The sequence below is a fragment of the Pungitius pungitius genome, chromosome 9 (assembly GCF_949316345.1).
Source record: "Pungitius pungitius chromosome 9, fPunPun2.1, whole genome shotgun sequence".
NCBI lineage: Eukaryota > Metazoa > Chordata > Actinopteri > Perciformes > Gasterosteidae > Pungitius > Pungitius pungitius.
The window spans coordinates 456960-475221 of NC_084908.1; the positions used below are offsets into that span (position 1 = coordinate 456960).

The window sequence follows — 18262 nt, forward strand, 5'->3', positions numbered from 1 at the left end:
TTATATTTATTTTAACTTTACTTAAACCAAACATTGAGTAAATTTTAGATTGAATAACTTATGGAGCATTATGAATATTTCACATTTTTTATTTAAGTATTTCTAACAATAATGTCTGCATTGCGTTAGGCAGATTTCCACCCCTAATAAGTATGTTTATACGTAATATGGACTTCATGACACTTTTAAGACTATTATATACAGGACGAATCTTTCTAAAAAGTCTAATCATGTTCATGTTCATGTCTTATCTTTGGTCAAGCCACTTATAGCAAATCATTCATTTGCGAAAACACCCACTAAAAAATGTATACAATAAGCTGTTGTGTCAATTTTCCCCCAAGCTGCTTTATAAAAATGATGACGCGTATATATTGACAGACGTCCCCAGCCGACCAATGACAGAGGAGAGTGGGCTCCCTCTGGAGGCGGAGCCACGATCTCCGGCGGAGGCTGGGTGTCGCCTGACCGGATGATGACAGAAGTTTTCGGTTTACAGTTTGTACTTTTATCGCGCAGCCTCTGAGATAATTAGCTCCGCGGGGCTCTGCGCGCAGGTCTCGGGACTCTTAACTCGCTGAAACAAACCCACGGAGACGGTGGCGGACTGCGGGGGACACCTGGGGACTTTTGGTTTGGAGGGACACCGCTCAGCTCGTCTTTGACCGGCGGTTGCAGAGCAGCGTTAGAGCCTTCTGGGCTGAGCGAGGAGCCGCTATGGGAAACCGCGGGATGGAAGACCTGATTCCCCTTATCAACAAACTCCAGGACGCCTTCAGCACCATCGGCCAGACGTGCAACTTGGACCTGCCGCAGATCGCGGTCGTCGGCGGCCAAAGCGCAGGGAAGAGCTCCGTGCTGGAGAACTTCGTCGGGAGGTTGTACCGTTATTAAGGATCGATCCATCCGTGTGAATGCGATTGTTTTTTGTCCCCTTCTGTCACCGCTGTGTGTGGCCGTCGTCGCTCTTTGGAAACAAGCTACGGCGAGCTTTTGCGTAAAAGTCGCCAACTAAGCACCGGTGGTTACGCGCTGAGTTTACTCGGCGCCTCCCAGTTCCTATGTTTTTTTTTCTGTTAACGGATTCTTCCCATTTTGGAGCCGAGCTATTCACGATCCCGTATTACGCACGATACGCCAAAGGAAACAGCTGTTGGCCGAGGGACAAAATCAGAGGCGAAATAGGTTTTAAATGTGTAATAAAGGGGAGATTTTTAGATGGTCGGTTCAGACGCGGGTTCATATTAGGCCCATCCTGTCAAACATTGACCAAGCTGGTTTTCTTTGAGACTGTAAACACATCTTTATAGGCCTCACATTGCAAAGGTCAGGTCAATGTTTTACTTCCAAGGCCGAGGTGAGCTACAAAGAGAGATCATTGGCACGTGATGAGGTGCCAGGCACATAGATTATTACACATAAAGTATTGGAGGAGACAGCACTCATTCCTCCTTGAGGTACGTTGATGAATGAGTGGAAAGGAATTTGAGTTGTGTGGACCGCATTTGATGATAAATAAAAAAAAAAACCCAAAAGTTCCATTAAGAACACGTGTCAGCTCCACTCTGCTCAGCTTGAACCAATAGAGAAAGTGTCCCTGAGTCGGCTCGTCTGGAAGTAAAAAAAAAAAAAGCCTCAAGGAAAAGTGTGTTTGTTAGGAAAGGGAAGAGGAAGAAGCCGTAGCAGCGTTGTGTTTTCAGGAGAGAACCCTAACTGGTCTGACATGATTGCACTTTTTGTTCACGAGATGGAGAATGTTAATTTGCCGGCCACGTCTCTTTTTTTCCTGAAGCCTTTTGTCTCCGAGTCCCGAGCGGTGGCTGGGGGGAGACAGTAGGAGCATTGATGCGTTTGCACTGGGGTCATCAGTGATGTCACCAGCTGCACTGTCATGTGTGTGTGTGAAACACTGGGTACCAGATCCCCGCAGAAGGCCACTTAGATGCTTACGTGTTTATTAATTAGCCCGAGTGACGTTGGCTTGTGAGATTGATCTGTTTATTTTGACTTGACTGGGATTTAGTCGGTGCCGTTATTCTTGGTGCCCAACATGTGGGTAGGGACCCCGCCGATGGGTCACATGATTCATCTCAGGGATCACAAGATTATTAATGAAATAATAAATATAATTATCCAGTTATTTTAGTAAATATTGTAGATAATATTTAAGTCTTTAAGACAATTTGATGCTTTTTGTGTCTATGTCACATAGACGTATGTGACAAGTGGGGGTAAGTAGCCTCTGCTTCATTTCAGGGCCAACAAAGCTTATCAATATGGGCAACTAACAACAAAAAACGATGTTCATTATTGATTTTTAACATTTTCATTTACAATATCAAATGTCTTGTCTGTCGACAGTCCAACATGAAATATTTGTGGTGTGATCCCCAAAATCTCACAATCAGCACGTTGAAACCAGATGTATTGTGAATTGATTGACTAAAACAATTAATAATCACTTAAAACTGCTGCAGATGAATTACCAAACTAATCAATGAATCCACTATTAGCTCCAGCTCTACATAGAAACATTGAATTTAGACTGCAAAGCATGAAATGTTCTTTTAAAACGAGCCGACGTCCACAGATTCTGTAACCACAGAATGTTTGGTGGTGATTTTAATGAATGATCACAACGATTTAATTGATTAACAGTGTTGATGGTAAACTTATTATTCAACTTTCATAACAGGAAGAGAGGAGGAAAGGGGATGGTAATCACTGTTGTGTAACATCCTGACTGCTCTGTCAGCAGTGGACTGTGTGTGTGTGTGTGTGCGTGTGTGTGTGTGTCTGTGTGTGTGTGTGTGTGTGTGTGTGTGTCTGTGTGTGTGTGTGTGTGCGTGTGTGTGTGTGTCTGTGTGTGTGTGTGTGTGTGTGTGTGTGTGTGTCTGTGTGTGTGTGTGTGTGTGTGTGTGTGTGTGTGTGTGTGTGTCTGTGTGTGTGTGTGTGTGTGTGTCTGTGTGTGTGTGTGTGTGTGTGTGTGTCCTGCTTAACTTACACTGAAAATCAACTCATTGCTGCTGACCCGGCAAACCCAGAGACAGAAGGACAGACCGACACAAACATATTCTCCCCATGGCCCGGGGGGTGCAGTCATTGACCTGGAAGTGGTCACAACACGATTGAACGTCAGTCTCTTTTGGGGATGGACGTGTGTGTGAAAACTGAGACATGTTTCTTTATCTTTGCACCATTTATAATGAACAGGGTTGTGAGTCGAGCTTCTCCTCGTATCAATAATGCACAAATGTACTGCGGAGACGTTTCAGAGCTGCTTCTCTTGTTAGAAGCTGACACTTATTCAGTGCTTTGACATGAAAAAGTTTGAAGACAAAGTGCTTACGTGATTTTCTATCCCCAGTTTGTATTTGTATCCGATCGCTGAATATTTTACCGGGCACCAAATCGAGTGCGATTGATTTCTCCTGATGTTGTTTAACATTTGATGTGACATATTGTGGCATTTTGCCTGTATGTATTGAACCTTTTCTCTCATTCTCTCTGTCAGGGACTTCTTGCCCAGAGGGTCTGGCATCGTCACCCGTCGTCCTCTCATCCTCCAGCTGGTCAACAGTAAAGTCGGCAAGTTGAATGCATGAGTCAAACGGGAGGGTTTTTACCCCTTAAATCTGTTATTTTCATCATGATCATCAGCGGTACTTAGATGACATATATTCTTTTAACCATCCAAAATGTACACTAATTGTTTCAAACACACTTTCTCAAAAATGTACAATAAAATCCAGATTAATAGGAATTTACTACAAAATGCTTCATAAATTGACTCACTTTAATTTGATTTCTGCCCCCTCTTTGTGCCATCTCTCTGTGCCATATTTTAAATCTCCATCCCCCGTCCCTCACTCGCCCTCCAGAGTACGCCGAGTTCCTGCATTGTAAGGGACGCAAGTTTGTGGACTTCGACGAGGTCCGCCTGGAGATCGAAGCAGAGACCGACCGGATCACCGGGTCCAACAAGGGCATCTCCTCCATCCCCATCAACCTGCGTGTTTACTCTCCCAATGGTAGCACACACACACACACACACACACACAACCTGCGCCTTATAGATGTCACCTTTCAAACTCTAATTATTCCCCCCCCCTCAGTGCTGAACCTGACCCTGATCGACCTGCCGGGGATGACCAAAGTTGCCGTGGGAGACCAGCCGCAGGACATCGAGCACCAGATCAGGGAAATGCTGATGCAGTTCATCACCAAGGAGAGCTGCCTGATCCTGGCCGTCACCCCGGCCAACACTGACCTAGCCAACTCCGACGCCCTCAAGATCTCCAAGGAGGTGGACCCTCAGGGTGAGAGGGCCTCACGTTAATCGTGTCTATCTCTACTCATACTTTTTTTCTGGATATTTTGGTATAACGCTAATTACTTTTAGCTGTCTCATGCAGCCATTATGTGCCAAGGCCTGCTTGATAGATTAATGAAGTTACATTATTAAGAGACTTCCTGGCAGCATAAATGTACTGAATATGATTAGTAGGGATGTATTTAAATTGAATCACCTTCTAGTTTGACCTTCTATTCAATCCACAGGGTGTTTTTAGTACAGGCGTGTAACTGTGTGATGATAATAAATACAGTTAAGCAGTTTTCCCAAACTATCCTCAGAGAAAGCTAACTAATACTTATATTTAGAGCTAAAGACCAAATACTTGCACATTGTCTCTGCAAAACATTGTGTTTAAGCTTTTCAGCTCTGATCACTGAGCAGTGATTAAACACTTGTAAAAAGCCTGTATATAGATATTCGTTTTAGTGAAAAACACTGCTGACACACTGTTGTACTGTGAGTTATTAGAATTCTAACTAAAAGAATATCATCAAAATGCCAGTTTAGTGTTTTAATATAAGACATGTGGTCTTATCGATGTCTTCAGGTCTGAGGACCATTGGTGTGATCACCAAGCTGGACCTGATGGATGAAGGGACGGACGCACGAGACATCCTGGAAAACAAACTACTGCCGCTCCGCAGAGGTAAGACCCCCCCCAACCCCCACCCCCCTCAATCCCCGAACCCACACAGACAAACACACACAAACTTTGAATTGTCAACGCAGAGCAGCTAAGTCGATAGCTGCACGCTAACAGCACAGAACGAGCACAGTCCGAGCCGTCTTCAGCCTCCTGAAGAGCCTGTTGTTCTTCAGGTTACATCGGGGTGGTGAACCGCAGTCAGAAGGACATCGATGGGAAGAAGGACATTCGCGCTGCTTTGGCCGCTGAGAGGAAGTTCTTCCTGTCCCACCCGGGGTACAGACACATCGCAGAACGCATGGGCACACCACACCTGCAGAAAACGCTCAACCAGGTGAGAAACATTGATTTCTGCTGTTCTTGTCATGTTATAATGTTTTCCTTTTGTGTGCTTCTGCAACAAAGCAAAAAAATACAAACACAGATCTGCTCAGCATTCATATTTTTACTTAAGTGATGTTTAACAACAATCAGAGTGCCTTTTGCGGCTAACTTTGGGAATGTTTATGTCTTTACAGCAACTTACCAACCACATTCGTGACACGTTGCCAGGGTTACGCAGTAAGCTGCAAAGCCAGGTGTTGTCCCTGGAGAAAGAGGTGGAGGAGTACAAGAACTTCCGCCCTGACGACCCCACACGCAAGACCAAGGCCTTGCTCCAGTCAGTGCATGCACGCAACCACGCACAAACACATTGTTTTGAGAAGGTGCCACATTTTTTGTGCACTACAATCTTTCAGGATGGTGCAGCAGTTTGGCGTGGACTTTGAGAAGTGCATCGAGGGATCTGGGGATCAGGTGGACACCTCCAACTTGTCAGGTGGAGCAAAGATCAACCGCATCTTCCATGAGCGCTTCCCGTTTGAGCTAGTGAAGGTGACTGGAATTAACTTATTGAATAATTAGCCGGGTTGTGCTTTTAATTTGAGTGAATTACAGTAATGAATTACAGCAGGTTTTGGCTCAGTCCCTCATAATTAAGTCAATGATGTGCTGTGCTTTTGTGTTTAAGGTACTTGTGTGTTTGTCTTTACAAATACTGGTGTTACACTGTAACCATGTTGCCTTTAACCGCTCGTAAATCCAACGCTAAGAACCCAAACCACAGACTATCCCTTGGGCCTCCTGTTTGTCTCTTTATGTGCTTCATTCTGGATGGAACACATAACATCCAGGAGCTTTTCTCTGCTCTGTGTCTCAGATGGAGTTTGATGAGAAGGAGCTGAGGAGAGAGATCAGTTATGCCATCAAGAACATTCATGGAGTCAGGCAAGCGTGCAAACATCACATCACATTTTGCACACTTTTATCTTTGCTGTCTTTATGTCTTTCCCTCGTTTGCTTGTGTACATTCTTTTCTGTCTTCACTAGTCAATGTTTGTTTCCAGACCTTTTTTGTGTTTCACCTGGACCCCGTTTTCCTATTTCTTTTGTGTTTAAGAGACACCTTTTTTTAAAAATTGTTCCAGAACTACAGATGCAAGATGGTCTGCAAATTTATTCCGACAACATCATGCAAAGAAACCACTAGAAACAACACATTTTTATTAAGCTTTAGTTTGATCCGGCCTGCGCTGGCTTGGAAATGTGGTGCTTTTAAATCTCCTCTTGTATCAAAACCATCGAAATGGAAACGTAGCTTCTCGTCTGCACACAAGGGGGCAGCTTTTTATTCAGCAGTCAAACAGATTGATTCTTTGATGCACCTTTTTGGAATAGAATTACAGTTCTGTTGGAGACCAATTTCTATGTTGTGTCATAAATCAACCCGGTTTTATCCTGGATGTTGTTATGGCACACTGTTATATATATATATATATACACCATATATATATATCTGACACTTCAAACAACAATCTTGGCCTTTGAGTGGAAAAAACCAAGCCCTCTTTTTGTAGAATGATGTTGAGAAATGGCCCATTTAGCCTGCAGCGCTGTCGCTTAATACGGGACCAATTCTAAAAATGCTTGTCACCACTAGTCATTTAGACACAAAAAACATGAGAAATAAGGTTCAGGTTGAAAAATACCAAAGTTACCATCTCTTCTGTATGTCTCTATGTTCTCCCCGGCTGCCTTTAAGGGTTTCCACGATATTTGCTTTATTTTCTTTCCTTTTTGTGGTCCTCATCAGTAAGTGTCTTCTGTTTGTCTGTCTCTTCCTCTTCCCGTGTGTCTCTCTCTGGCTCCACGTCTCCACGTCTGTCTTGTCCTTATGTCCTTTTAGGACAGGCCTGTTCACCCCAGACTTGGCGTTTGAGGCCATAGTGAAAAAGCAGATCATTAAGCTGAAAGAGCCCTGTCTGAAATGCATCGACCTGGTCATCCAGGAGCTGATCAACACATTCAGACAGTGCACTAATAAGGTATCACTGCATGGTCTCCTGTCTGGCTGCCACACCTGTGCTACATACACACCACAGAGACCAGCCAAAGAGCAGCCGTTTCAGTCATGTGCTTTTGGACACCAATTTGGCCTTTTTGGAATTAACAAAGTGTATGAATTTAAAAGGAAAGGTTGAGTTTTACATTCCTGCTTTGAAGTTCACTTGCATGGCCTTCAGTGGATGCACTGGAATGTGCTGCAGTGCACTGGAGTGGTGTCTCTGAGAGGCTGTGTGCTTAGAGACAGACGGGCCTTTACGTGTGTCCCTGTACAGGTTCATTAGAAAACAAGTTGCAGGCTTGTTTTGAGGCTTCAGCTGAAGCCAAAGTACTGGCATTACACCACAATTCCCAGGTAGAATGTTTACTAGGCCCACCTCATGTTAGCATACTGACAATTTCTACTATTAAAGTAAAGTAGTGGGAGTTAAAATTCTGACCAGGTGGCGGCTGTTGAGGTGTTATCTTCTGGACCAAAGTGTTCTACCAGCGGACATTTGGATCCATGCTAGCTAGCAGGGCTCATTTAGCCTGTTACAAATACAAATGAGAAGCGAAAATGTGATAAACACCTGCAGCTTGTTTCTGTCCTGTACATGAAGTAGAACTAACTGAATACCTGTTTTTTTCCCTCATTTTCCTCAATCTCCATCATCATTGCTTTTTCTTTTTTTCCCCCCCCGAACTCTTGCATCCCACTTGGGCTTTTATTCTGTTCTGCCACCGTTCCCTTCTCCCTCATCATGGCCTCCTTGTTCACCTGACATTAAACCTGCAACTCCCATGATGCTCACCACAGGACAGGCCTGTTCACCCCCGACCTGGCGTTTGAGGCCATAGTGAAAAAGCAGATCATTAAGCTGAAAGACCCCTGTCTGAAATGTGTCGACCTCGTCGTCACCGAGCTTGTCACCCTGATCAGGAAGTGCACTGAAAAGGTAAACGGGAGCAGCGGAGCGACAAGTTGATACAGAAAGGGGGAGTTAAGAGAAGACAGGAATGTGAGTGATGGAGCGCAGTCAAAGAAAGGAAAGGGAAGCAGGCTCACAAAGATGGAATCAACTAACTAACACCGTCTATTATTGTTGATCGTCACCCCCCCCCCCCACCTGCTCGAAGGCTTCACTCAGCACACAACCTCTAAGGTCTAATCCCACCCACTCACCCAATCAGCACTGTAACCGGGGAGTTTCACAAGAACCCCCCCCCCCCTGCCCTCAGTAAGAAACACGGCTGTTTACCACCCCGTCAAAAAATATTTGAATGCATTTGTCCTCTGAAATCCCCGTTTCGGCACCATTGAAAGCGACCTGCCCCCCCCCCCCCCCTCCACCCACCCCCGACCAAACCCTCATCACTTCCTAGCCTCTAACCTGATCGTTTAACCCCTCTTCCTCCTTGACATGTTGACTCGCTAACAGCTCGAGAGGATGCTATGCTAATGCTAACCATTTTATAAAATGTATTTCCTAACCGCTTGAGATGGAGCTCATCAGTGCACGCCTCCACAGCCTAAAGGTGTCGAAATGCCCCGTCTCGTAGCTTGTGGTTATGCTGGGTCGTCAGTAGCAGCTTAGTCTATAGTTTATACAATTGTGTGTCCTGTAAACGCGGTGCCTGCAGCAGTGTGTGTGTGTGTGTGTTTGTGTGTGTCTGCAGCTGGGATCGTACCCTCGACTGAGAGAAGAGACAGAGAGGATCGTCACCACCTACGTCAGAGAGAGGGACAGCAAGACCAAAGACCAGGTGTGTGTGTGTGTGTGTGTGTGCGTGCGTGCGTGCGTGCGTGCGTGTGTGCGTGTGTGCGTGTGTGCGTGTGTGTGTGTGTGTGTGTGTGTGTGTGTGTGTGTGTGTGTGTGTGCGTGCGTGCGTGCGTGCGTGTGTGCGTGTGTGCGTGTGTGCGTGTGTGTGTGTGTGTGTGTGTGTGTGTGTGTGTGTGCGAGACAGAAAGATGCAGCCCTTTGTGTTCATAACATGTTTGATGTGTCTCTCAGGTGCTGCTGTTGATTGACATTGAGCTCTCTTACATCAACACTAATCATGAGGACTTCATTGGATTTGCAAAGTAAGATATATTCAAAAAGCTCATTATGGACTTCCATTCATTCAATTCAATTCATTGATTAGGCTGATTTTGGTCAATCGTTATATCTCATGCAAAGAGAACGATCTGCTGGTTTCTATCCTCTGGAATGGGAGGGTTTAAAAAAACGTACAAAACCAGGGACATACATTATTTAATTAAGTGTACTGTAAAAGCAATTAGGATGATTCTTTAATTGTTTTGAAAATGGACAGAAATGTATTTGTCCTTCATTATACGAAATGTAATTGATGAATAATTCATCAGCAGTCTCTCATTTGAGTGGATCTGGGGCTTTTTTTTACAATAAATTGAATATCTGGGGTTTGACTGATGATCAGACGAAACAAGTCATTGTGTCATGGTCTTTAAAAATAGAAATGATGATGCCAATTCATCACCATTTCTGTAATCGTATGGACCAAACTGAGGAAACTACGCGCAGAATAATAATGAAAACACGACGCTCTTTAGTTGTTGCCCTTGGTAACAGTCAGAAATGTCTAAATGAAAACATGTGCTTATGTTGGATTTTTCTCCTCGGATGTCACAGCGGGGTTTATGTTATTAAATCTTTGTCCTGCAGTGCTCAGCAAAGGACGGCTGCTAACGCCACCAAGAAGAGAGTCATGCCCAATCAGGTATCAACCCCCCCCCCCCCACCACCCAAATAAAGCCTTCATCAGCTGCTTTCTCCTGCTTTCATCTCAGCCTCCTTTCGTTGCTTCATATTTACACACTCGTGTCTGTGGCCATGTTGTCTTTCCTCTTCCGTTGTTCCTGATTCCTTTTTTTGGGGCCCAAGGAGAGGTTCTTGTAAGCAGCTGTTCACTCAGGCCATGTTGAGAATCAGGATTTGGGCTCTTTGGTGAAGAGGAGAGAAGTGAAAGCATTTTACTCAAGAATGAATCCTCACAACCGGATACCAAGCACCAAGATGGCACACTTTCCTTCCAGTTTTCAAAGTTTGTCACCCAGAAAATGGGCCCGAAGGATTTTTCTTCTCATCCTGTTTAGATCCTTTGTTCCCTTGTTGTTTTTATCATCATATCTACGATATTGTTTGAACAAAATAACCTCCGTGGCTCACAAAGTGAAACACAGCCGGCTTTTTGAATTCTTGATACAACTGGCCGCTCATGTTGAGTTAATTTAGCAAATACATACACATTTAGCATCAGACCTGCACAAACAATGTTGTGAGCGTGCAGCTGCCCTCCCTGCAGCCACGGAGTGTGGCGGATGCAGCTTGGAGTGTAGGGCACAGTAGTGAAGGCACTTGAGTGAAATCAACAACTTTTAATGATCCAAAGGTAGGACTACAAGTACACACACAACAATTCTGAATGTACAGTGACAAAAGTAAATGTCCCTGGTCCCCCTCACTATCCCTGTGTGTCTGTTGGCTTTGTCTTTTTGTCCGTCAGTCTGACAGCGAGAGGGATGCAGAGAAGGTGATTTTCCTTTGAGCCTGTCGTCTTTTATTTCCACCTTGTGTGTTTGTGGTGTATTTGTGGGTTGATCTGACTGCACTGCATACTGCTGCTCACGCACGGCTGTTGTGCTGCATATGGTTTACATCAATGTACATGGGTGTATTTAGGCTTTCATGTGTCTCTAGTGTTGTGTTTGCTTCCTGCGCTCCATTCCTCTTGTGAGGTGTGTGTGTGTAGTTCCTTCATCTGTTGCTCTCTCACATGCAGGTGATCCGCAGAGGCTGGCTCACTATCAACATCAGTATCATGAAGGGGGGATCCAAGGACTACTGGTTTGTTCTGACTGCTGAGTCTCTCTCCTGGTACAAGGATGAGGAGGTAAGGCTGCTTACGCCACAGTAAACGTAGGAAAGTTTACTCGCCTTATTTTATGTGAAAGAGAGAGCTGTCGTCATCCTGTGTCTCAGGATCTTACTTGTTTTACTCACTTGAAGTTGCTCTGGTTGGGTTTATTTGCCTTTTTATATCTGCATCACTGTTTCTTTATCAGGAGAAAGAGAAGAAGTACATGCTGCCTCTCGACAACCTGAAACTGAGAGATGTGGAGAAGGGCTTCATGTCCAGCAAGCATGTCTTTGCCATCTTTAATACTGAGCAGAGGTGTGGACGACGTGACCCTCTAACATCACGTCGAAGGACTTTGTCTGTTCTGATGTTTGGTTAATGTGTGTCTGTGTTTTACAGAAATGTGTATAAGGACCTGCGTCAGATTGAGCTGGCATGTGACACTCAGGAGGATGTTGACAGCTGGAAGGCTTCGTTCCTCAGAGCTGGTGTTTACCCGGAGAAAGACCAGGTGCTCACGCCTTAAATATCCTTCGGGCGGTTAACAAGCTGTGTTTACAAGGATTCCGGTATTTCTCGAAGTTTGGCTTCAGGATATTTAGAGATGTGTTTACCAGATAGATCCATCAGCTGTGTGCGTATATTTGTGTAAGGTAAGATTGTAAATAGAATTTAAAACTAAATTGTACTGTTTTTATTTCTTTAAATTTAAATGTATGTAAGTTTGTAGAGCAAAAATCTTTTGAGCACTACGGGTTCCCACAGCCAGTTATTGATGATCAAAAGATGCTGGTGGAGAGTAGATGCCGCACAATGAGCCTCAAACTGTGGACAAGAGGGATGTAAAATGGGGGAAACACGACCCAGCAGCTGCAATCAGATGCTGATTCAAACATGGATTCATCCTGATTGGTGTGACATCACATGTTTTTTCTAGGGGAGGGACTCGATTAAAAATATTAATCTAATTAATTAGAGGCTTTGCAATTAATTAATCGAAATGAATCGCATTTTAATTGCATAAATATTTGACCTGAGAACAGTGAGAAGTAATTTTTTTCACATGGATTTTTATTTTTGTTCAACCAATTCCAGCAGACAAGTGTAGAAATAGCATATTTAGAAATATAGTACTTTCAGAAATTCAGGTAGCCTATAGGTAAGTAGACCTTCTGTAAACTAGATTTTTTTAAGTAGACCAAAACTTTCAAGTACATTCAGTCCAAACCTGCTCTCTCAGAAGGAGGGTTTGGTTGCAGTCAGGGCTTCAAACTGTAAACTTTGAAACAGTTTTGAGGTTTAGTAAATAATCCCAAGGTCTAATATGAGAAATGGACACAATAAAGCATGTGCTTGAATAGCACAAGGGAACAACTGAAGGGCTGCAGGCTCCAACCTGCTGTCTGAGGTTGTGGGTTCATGCCCCTTCATTCAGTCTCAAGGTTAAATACGAGAAACAAAAATGTAATTTGTGCATGGTGAGGTAGTGCAGCACAAGAGCTGAGGAGCTACTGTCCTTACCCTGTGGGTTCAAGCCCAGTCTTGGATTTGAGCCTTTGGCTTTACTTCAGGTTTGAGTAGCAATCTCAAGGTTAAATACAACAAACAAAGGGTTGGTTAGTGTGTGGTGAAGTAGCACAGCGGAAGAGCTGCTGACGTAAGCCCCCGCACTGCATTTGAAGGTTGCGGGTTCAAGCCCGGTCTTGGGTTTGAGCCTTTGGCTTTAATTCAGGTTTGAGTAGCAATCTCAAGGTTAAATACAACAAACAAAGGGTTGGTTAGTGTGTGGTGAAGTAGCACAGTGGAAGAGCTGCTGCCACAAGCCTGCACTGCATTTGAAGGTTGTGGGTTCAAGCCCAGTCTTGGGTTTGAGCCTTTGGCTTTACTTCAGGTTCGAGTAGCAAGCTCAAGGTTAAATACAACAAACAAAGAGTTGGTTATTGTGTGGTGAATTAGCACAGTGGAAGAGCTGCTGCCACAAGCCTGCACTGCATTTGAAGGTTGTGGGTTCAAGCCCAGTCTTGGGTTTGAGCCTTTGGCTTTACTTCAGGTTCGAGTAGCAAGCTCAAGGTTAAATACAACAAACAAAGAGTTGGTTATTGTGTGGTGAATTAGCACAGTGGAAGAGCTGCTGCCACAAGCCTGCACTGCACTTGAATGTTGTGGGTTCAAGCCCAGATGTGGAAATAGCATTTATAAGAGTTTTAAAGTTTAACTCACATGCTCAAGGTTAAATAGGAGAATCAAAGTTGCCAAAATGTGACCAGGACTGGTAGTGTAGGGGTGCAAGAAGGAGCCGAAAGCCTCTGTAAGCGCCGCCAGTGGGTTCAAATCCCACCCGCCAAGTCTTGAGCGCACTGCCGCGGAGGTAGTTGTGGGGGCATTGTCCCCACTGGTTGTTTCAGAGAAGTGAACCCTGGGGGTTATGCAGAAACACAAGGCGCGTTCACTTGAGTTATGATGGCATTGTCAAGAATGATGAAGAATCTTTTGAATGATGAATTGAATTTGATGTTAATTGCTTTGCTTTAGCCTTTTAGCACTTATTAGCCATGCTACGTAGCCTATAGGGTTCCACCTTTTTGACGGGAGAGAAGGCCGGATGAGTCAGTAAAGATGAGCAGATGTGTCTCATTCAGTGGTCACACTGACATGAAACTTATTACAGCCTCTGAGGGCATTTTTCAAGACAATCACATGTTTGTCTACTTCAGGGCATCCTGTGGACAACCTTAAACTGACAGTCTGGCACAGGGTGTAGATTTGTTTACCCTTTTTAGTGCATCCACCCTCCAATTCTCTGTTACATTCAAATTCAACTCACTTGTGCCTTTACCAATGCAGGAAGGATGAATAGCATGGTTGATCCTCCAAGATGCACCAATCCGTCTCTGGGGCAATATCCCATTATGATTTTTTATAAATGTCAGTTACCCAAAACTAAAAAAGGATTTAGGAAGAGCCACCATGTCCCTTGAGGGTTGAACCCAGATAAGGTTTAAAGTACAGAAATGTGGGGCATTTGGCATTAGTGACAGGGACGTGTAGGTTGCTCCATCTAAGATCATTCGTCATGTCATGGGGAAAAAAATATTGTGAAAAAAGTCAAAATATGTAGGGTCAAAAAAGAAAAGATTTTTTTTAAATAATAGGCAAAAAATTATTATAAAAAAATATATGTAAGGTCAATATATATATATATATATATATAATAGTATACGATTAAAAATATTAATCTAATTAATTAGAGGCTTTGTAATTAATTAATCAAAAGGAATCACATTTTAAATGCATAAATATTTGACCTGAGAACAGTGAGAAGTTATTTTTGTTCAACCAATTCCAGCAGACAAGTGTAAAAATAGCATATTTAGAAATATAGTACTTTCAGAAATTCAGGTAGCCTATAGGTAAGTAGACCTTCTGTAAACTAGGTTTTTTTAAGTAGACCAATACTTTCAAGTACATTCAGAACATGGGTTATTTGTTCAGACGTGGACTTAGTTACCCTGGTCCTTAAACCAGTCATCTGGTGCAGTGTGGGTTGGGTGTGGGTCCTTGTACGTCCACGCTAGCTGCTAATTGTGTTGCGTTGAGGTGATACTTGAGGCTCGATGTGAATTCCTTGTTGCACAGCTTGCACACAACCACACTCTTATCGACGCTTCCATCCGTGTGTTTATTATAATAAGATTTCCCATTCACGGGGCCACCCGACACGGTCTCGTCAGCTTCTTCGTTCATGTTCACTGTGGTTTGTTGTTGTCTGAAGTCATGGACGCTAGTCGGTGCTCCAGTATAATCGGTCCCCCCGAAACTCATCCAGTGAGAAACGTTCCGCGGTGCAAAAAATAAGTGTAAAAATGCGTAAAAAATGTTTAATGTGTTATTTTTTGTGTAAATAATTAATCTTAATTCACATTGTAATTAATTAATCGTAATTAACGCGCTAAAGTCCCGGCCCTAGTTTTTTCATTTCAAAACAGACAAAAACTGATTTCTCAAAATAAGGAAATGATGTCAAACATGTTTATGGAGTGACTTGTTGTTTGCAACAGTCTGAGGGAGAAAATACATTTAGAGAGCTTTGAAAGGGATCCCGCCAACGGAACACCTCCGTGGCCGTCATCGCTCACATTTCATTCTCTCGCCCTGGTCTCCTCCAGCCTGAGAGCGAAGACGCGATGAATCCTAGCGACACCGTGTCCATGGACCCGCAGCTGGAGCGGCAGGTGGAGACCATCCGCAACCTGGTGGACTCGTACATCGGCATCGTCAACAAGTCCATCAGAGACCTCATGCCCAAGACCATCATGCACCTCATGATCAACAGTGTACGTGTTACTTACTCTTTTACCACCAATCACACTGTAGACCGAGAGAGGTGTGGGACAAAAGGTTGTCCATCGATGAAATGGGTCGCTCTCTCTTGTCTTGCAGTCTAGCAATGCTGACCTTACTAACTTCTTTGTCTTCTACGTTCAGGCGAAGGACTTCATCCACTCCGAGCTGCTGGCCTACCTGTACTCGGCCGGGGACCAGGGCAGTTTGATGGAGGAGTCGCCGGAGCAGGCTCAGAGGAGAGATGAGATGCTGAGGATGTATCACGCCCTGAAAGAGGCTCTGGTCCTCATAGGAGACATCACAACCACCACTATTTCTACTCCAGTGCCTCCGCCAGTAGACGACCACTGGATTGCCAAGGACCCAAGGTGACCAACATTTTTCAGCACGGATACATTGGTCGATAATAGCGTACTGCAGATATATCGGTATCCGTGGAAACTTGCCAGAGTGCAGACTTGCAAAACCAGGTTTGAGATATTTTAGAAGCAGAAAGTTACTGTTACATTTTATGGCCACAAGATGGCACTGTTGCTCTTTTGACTCCACCATGTCCGGATTGTAATGTATCCTAGTAAAAGGAGTAGTAAAGTAGTAAATTATATAGTAGTAATTTATAGGAGTAGTAAATTATATATATATAATATAAGTTGGAAAGGGGGGAAATACTGCTAATTATAATTTCCGTCTTTGCTTAAACTACCAATGAAAAATATGCATAAAACTATAACGCTACCAGTTGAAGTTATTAACATACAATATCAAACAATGCCAAATTTGACTTTCCGCTCTGTCTCTCTGTGTCAGTCCTCCACCGGCGTCACGCCCCGCCCCGGCGACAGCGGTCCCTCCCAGCCGACCCCCAGGGGTGAGGGGGCCCACCCCGGGCCCTCCACCCCCTCTCAACCCCTCACCGGCCTTCGGGGTTCCGCCCGTGCCGTCGCGACCACCGGGCCAAGCGGCCTACGCCGGCGATCCCAACTCCGGTGTCACGCCTCTTGTCCCTTCCAGGCCGGCCCGTGTGCCTCCTGCACTGCCGCCCGGGATTCCCAGGTAAAACACACACACGCACACGCACACACACACACACACACACACACACACACACACACACACACACACACACACACACACACGCAATGGGATGTGCTTTTGGGGCTTTGGTGTTGATGGGACGGCTCCTGGTGAAGGGTTGTCCTGTAAGCTCTGGCTTTTGGTGTTTTTGGGGGAATCTTTGGTGCATGACTATCTGACGATATTATCCCCCCCCCCTCATTCTCCTTCTCCCTCCTCCCCCCTGTCCCCCTCTATCTTCCTGCAGCAGAAGACCTCCGGCTGCTCCCAGCCGACCCACTGTCATGCGTCCTTCAGAGCCCTCCCTGCTTGACTAGAAACGCACACATTTATGAAATCTTTCTTTTTGTTTACACTTTTATATTTCTCCAGAGTGATCATTCATGAATATTCCTACGAATACAAACTTTGTCCTACTGTGTAATCTGATGCTGTTTGTCTGTGCATTTCAGAAACATAGATGTACTTTAGACTTCATGTTTAGGTTTCTGCATTCAACATTATGAAAAGGGATAAATTTGATGATTTTATTGACTTAAGGATTATGAACCAGTGAGTCATCTTCTGCTGTGTCATTGGAAATGAGATGTTCCTTAAAATTATTCATAACTTTTACATCATTTTAAGAAAACTATTTTAGAGGGTAATTTTTGTGAGTTGTATACTTGCTAACGTTATGTCAATAATCTCACACACTAAGCACCTCGTTAAGGAAGTAGCTTTTTTCGATAAAGTCTTTTCTCTCTTCATTGTTGGTTGATTTTCAAAGCCTTCAAATGAGCTCATTAAATTCAGACTGACCAATGTAATTTGTATGTTTCAATATATTTGAGACGGAGGACGACAGGTGTCTTCTGGTGTATTACTTATGCAGTAGTTCAGTCCTGACAGTTTCATACAGCCACTGCTCATTCTTAAATAAATAGTGATCAGAAAAAAATAGATTTACTCCTTAAGCCATATTCAAAAAAGCCTCCTGAAGGTGGATGAAGTGATGGACTGAATAAAGGAATAGAAAGAGAAATCCTCATGCACCGCCGTGCCTTTGTGTGTTTTGTCGTGGATGGATTTGTAGCCGTCGATGCACACGCATGGCGCATGTTGTGCATGTTGTGCATGTTGTGCATGTGACTGTCGGTGAGCATCACAGAGAAGTCCAGGTCTCGGCTGTTTGACATGCGCGACGGCCCAGTGGAGACAGCCATGCAGAACAACAAACGCTTCACTATTCTGTCCACAGCCTGGAGAGACCTCCCCCTCCTTCCTTCCACACTGTATGATGAAGCTGTGGGTTACCGTGGTAACCGTGGTTGCCCATGGTAACACACAGAAAAGACGGTGTTACTTATTCCTTTTGGGCTGTTCATAGAGACGGGGCCGAAAAGACTGAAGGTTTGCAATCGTACTCGAGTCCTCCGGAGACCTTTTTCCATCTCCGTGGTTTCTGTCGGCTGCTACTGATCCACTTAAGAACTCAAACTGAGTGTAGAACTGTTTGCATGGTCTACTCACACAGGCGACCTCCACACGTGCCGTCTCGTCCAAACCAGTGGTGAAGGAAGCCCGGACGAAGTGGACTCGTTCATCACCAG

The 18262-nt window shown here is 44.3% G+C and overlaps 1 protein-coding gene across 4 annotated transcripts; it reads left to right on the forward strand.

Annotated features, from left to right (window-relative positions):
- The first annotated feature begins 443 nt into the window (after nt 1-443).
- LOC119217462 (dynamin-2-like) lies at nt 444-17700 on the forward strand. 4 transcript variants are annotated; one of them, XM_037471112.2, is made up of 20 exons: nt 444-878; nt 3515-3588; nt 3882-4031; nt 4116-4319; nt 4905-5003; nt 5177-5337; nt 5522-5664; nt 5744-5879; nt 6205-6272; nt 7231-7369; nt 9048-9134; nt 9383-9453; nt 10058-10112; nt 11175-11285; nt 11458-11567; nt 11652-11763; nt 15419-15586; nt 15738-15964; nt 16404-16649; nt 16918-17700. In XM_037471112.2, the coding sequence occupies exons 1-20, from the start codon at nt 718-720 to the stop codon at nt 16985-16987; spliced, it is 2592 nt and encodes an 863-aa protein (XP_037327009.2). In that variant the 5' UTR covers nt 444-717; the 3' UTR covers nt 16988-17700. The 4 variants fall into 4 exon arrangements, with proteins under 4 accessions (XP_037327009.2, XP_037327012.2, XP_037327010.2 ...); XM_037471115.2 differs by having other exon boundaries at nt 16921-17700; XM_037471113.2 differs by lacking the exon at nt 7231-7369 and adding an exon at nt 8188-8326.
- Nucleotides 17701-18262: the final 562 nt, after the last annotated feature.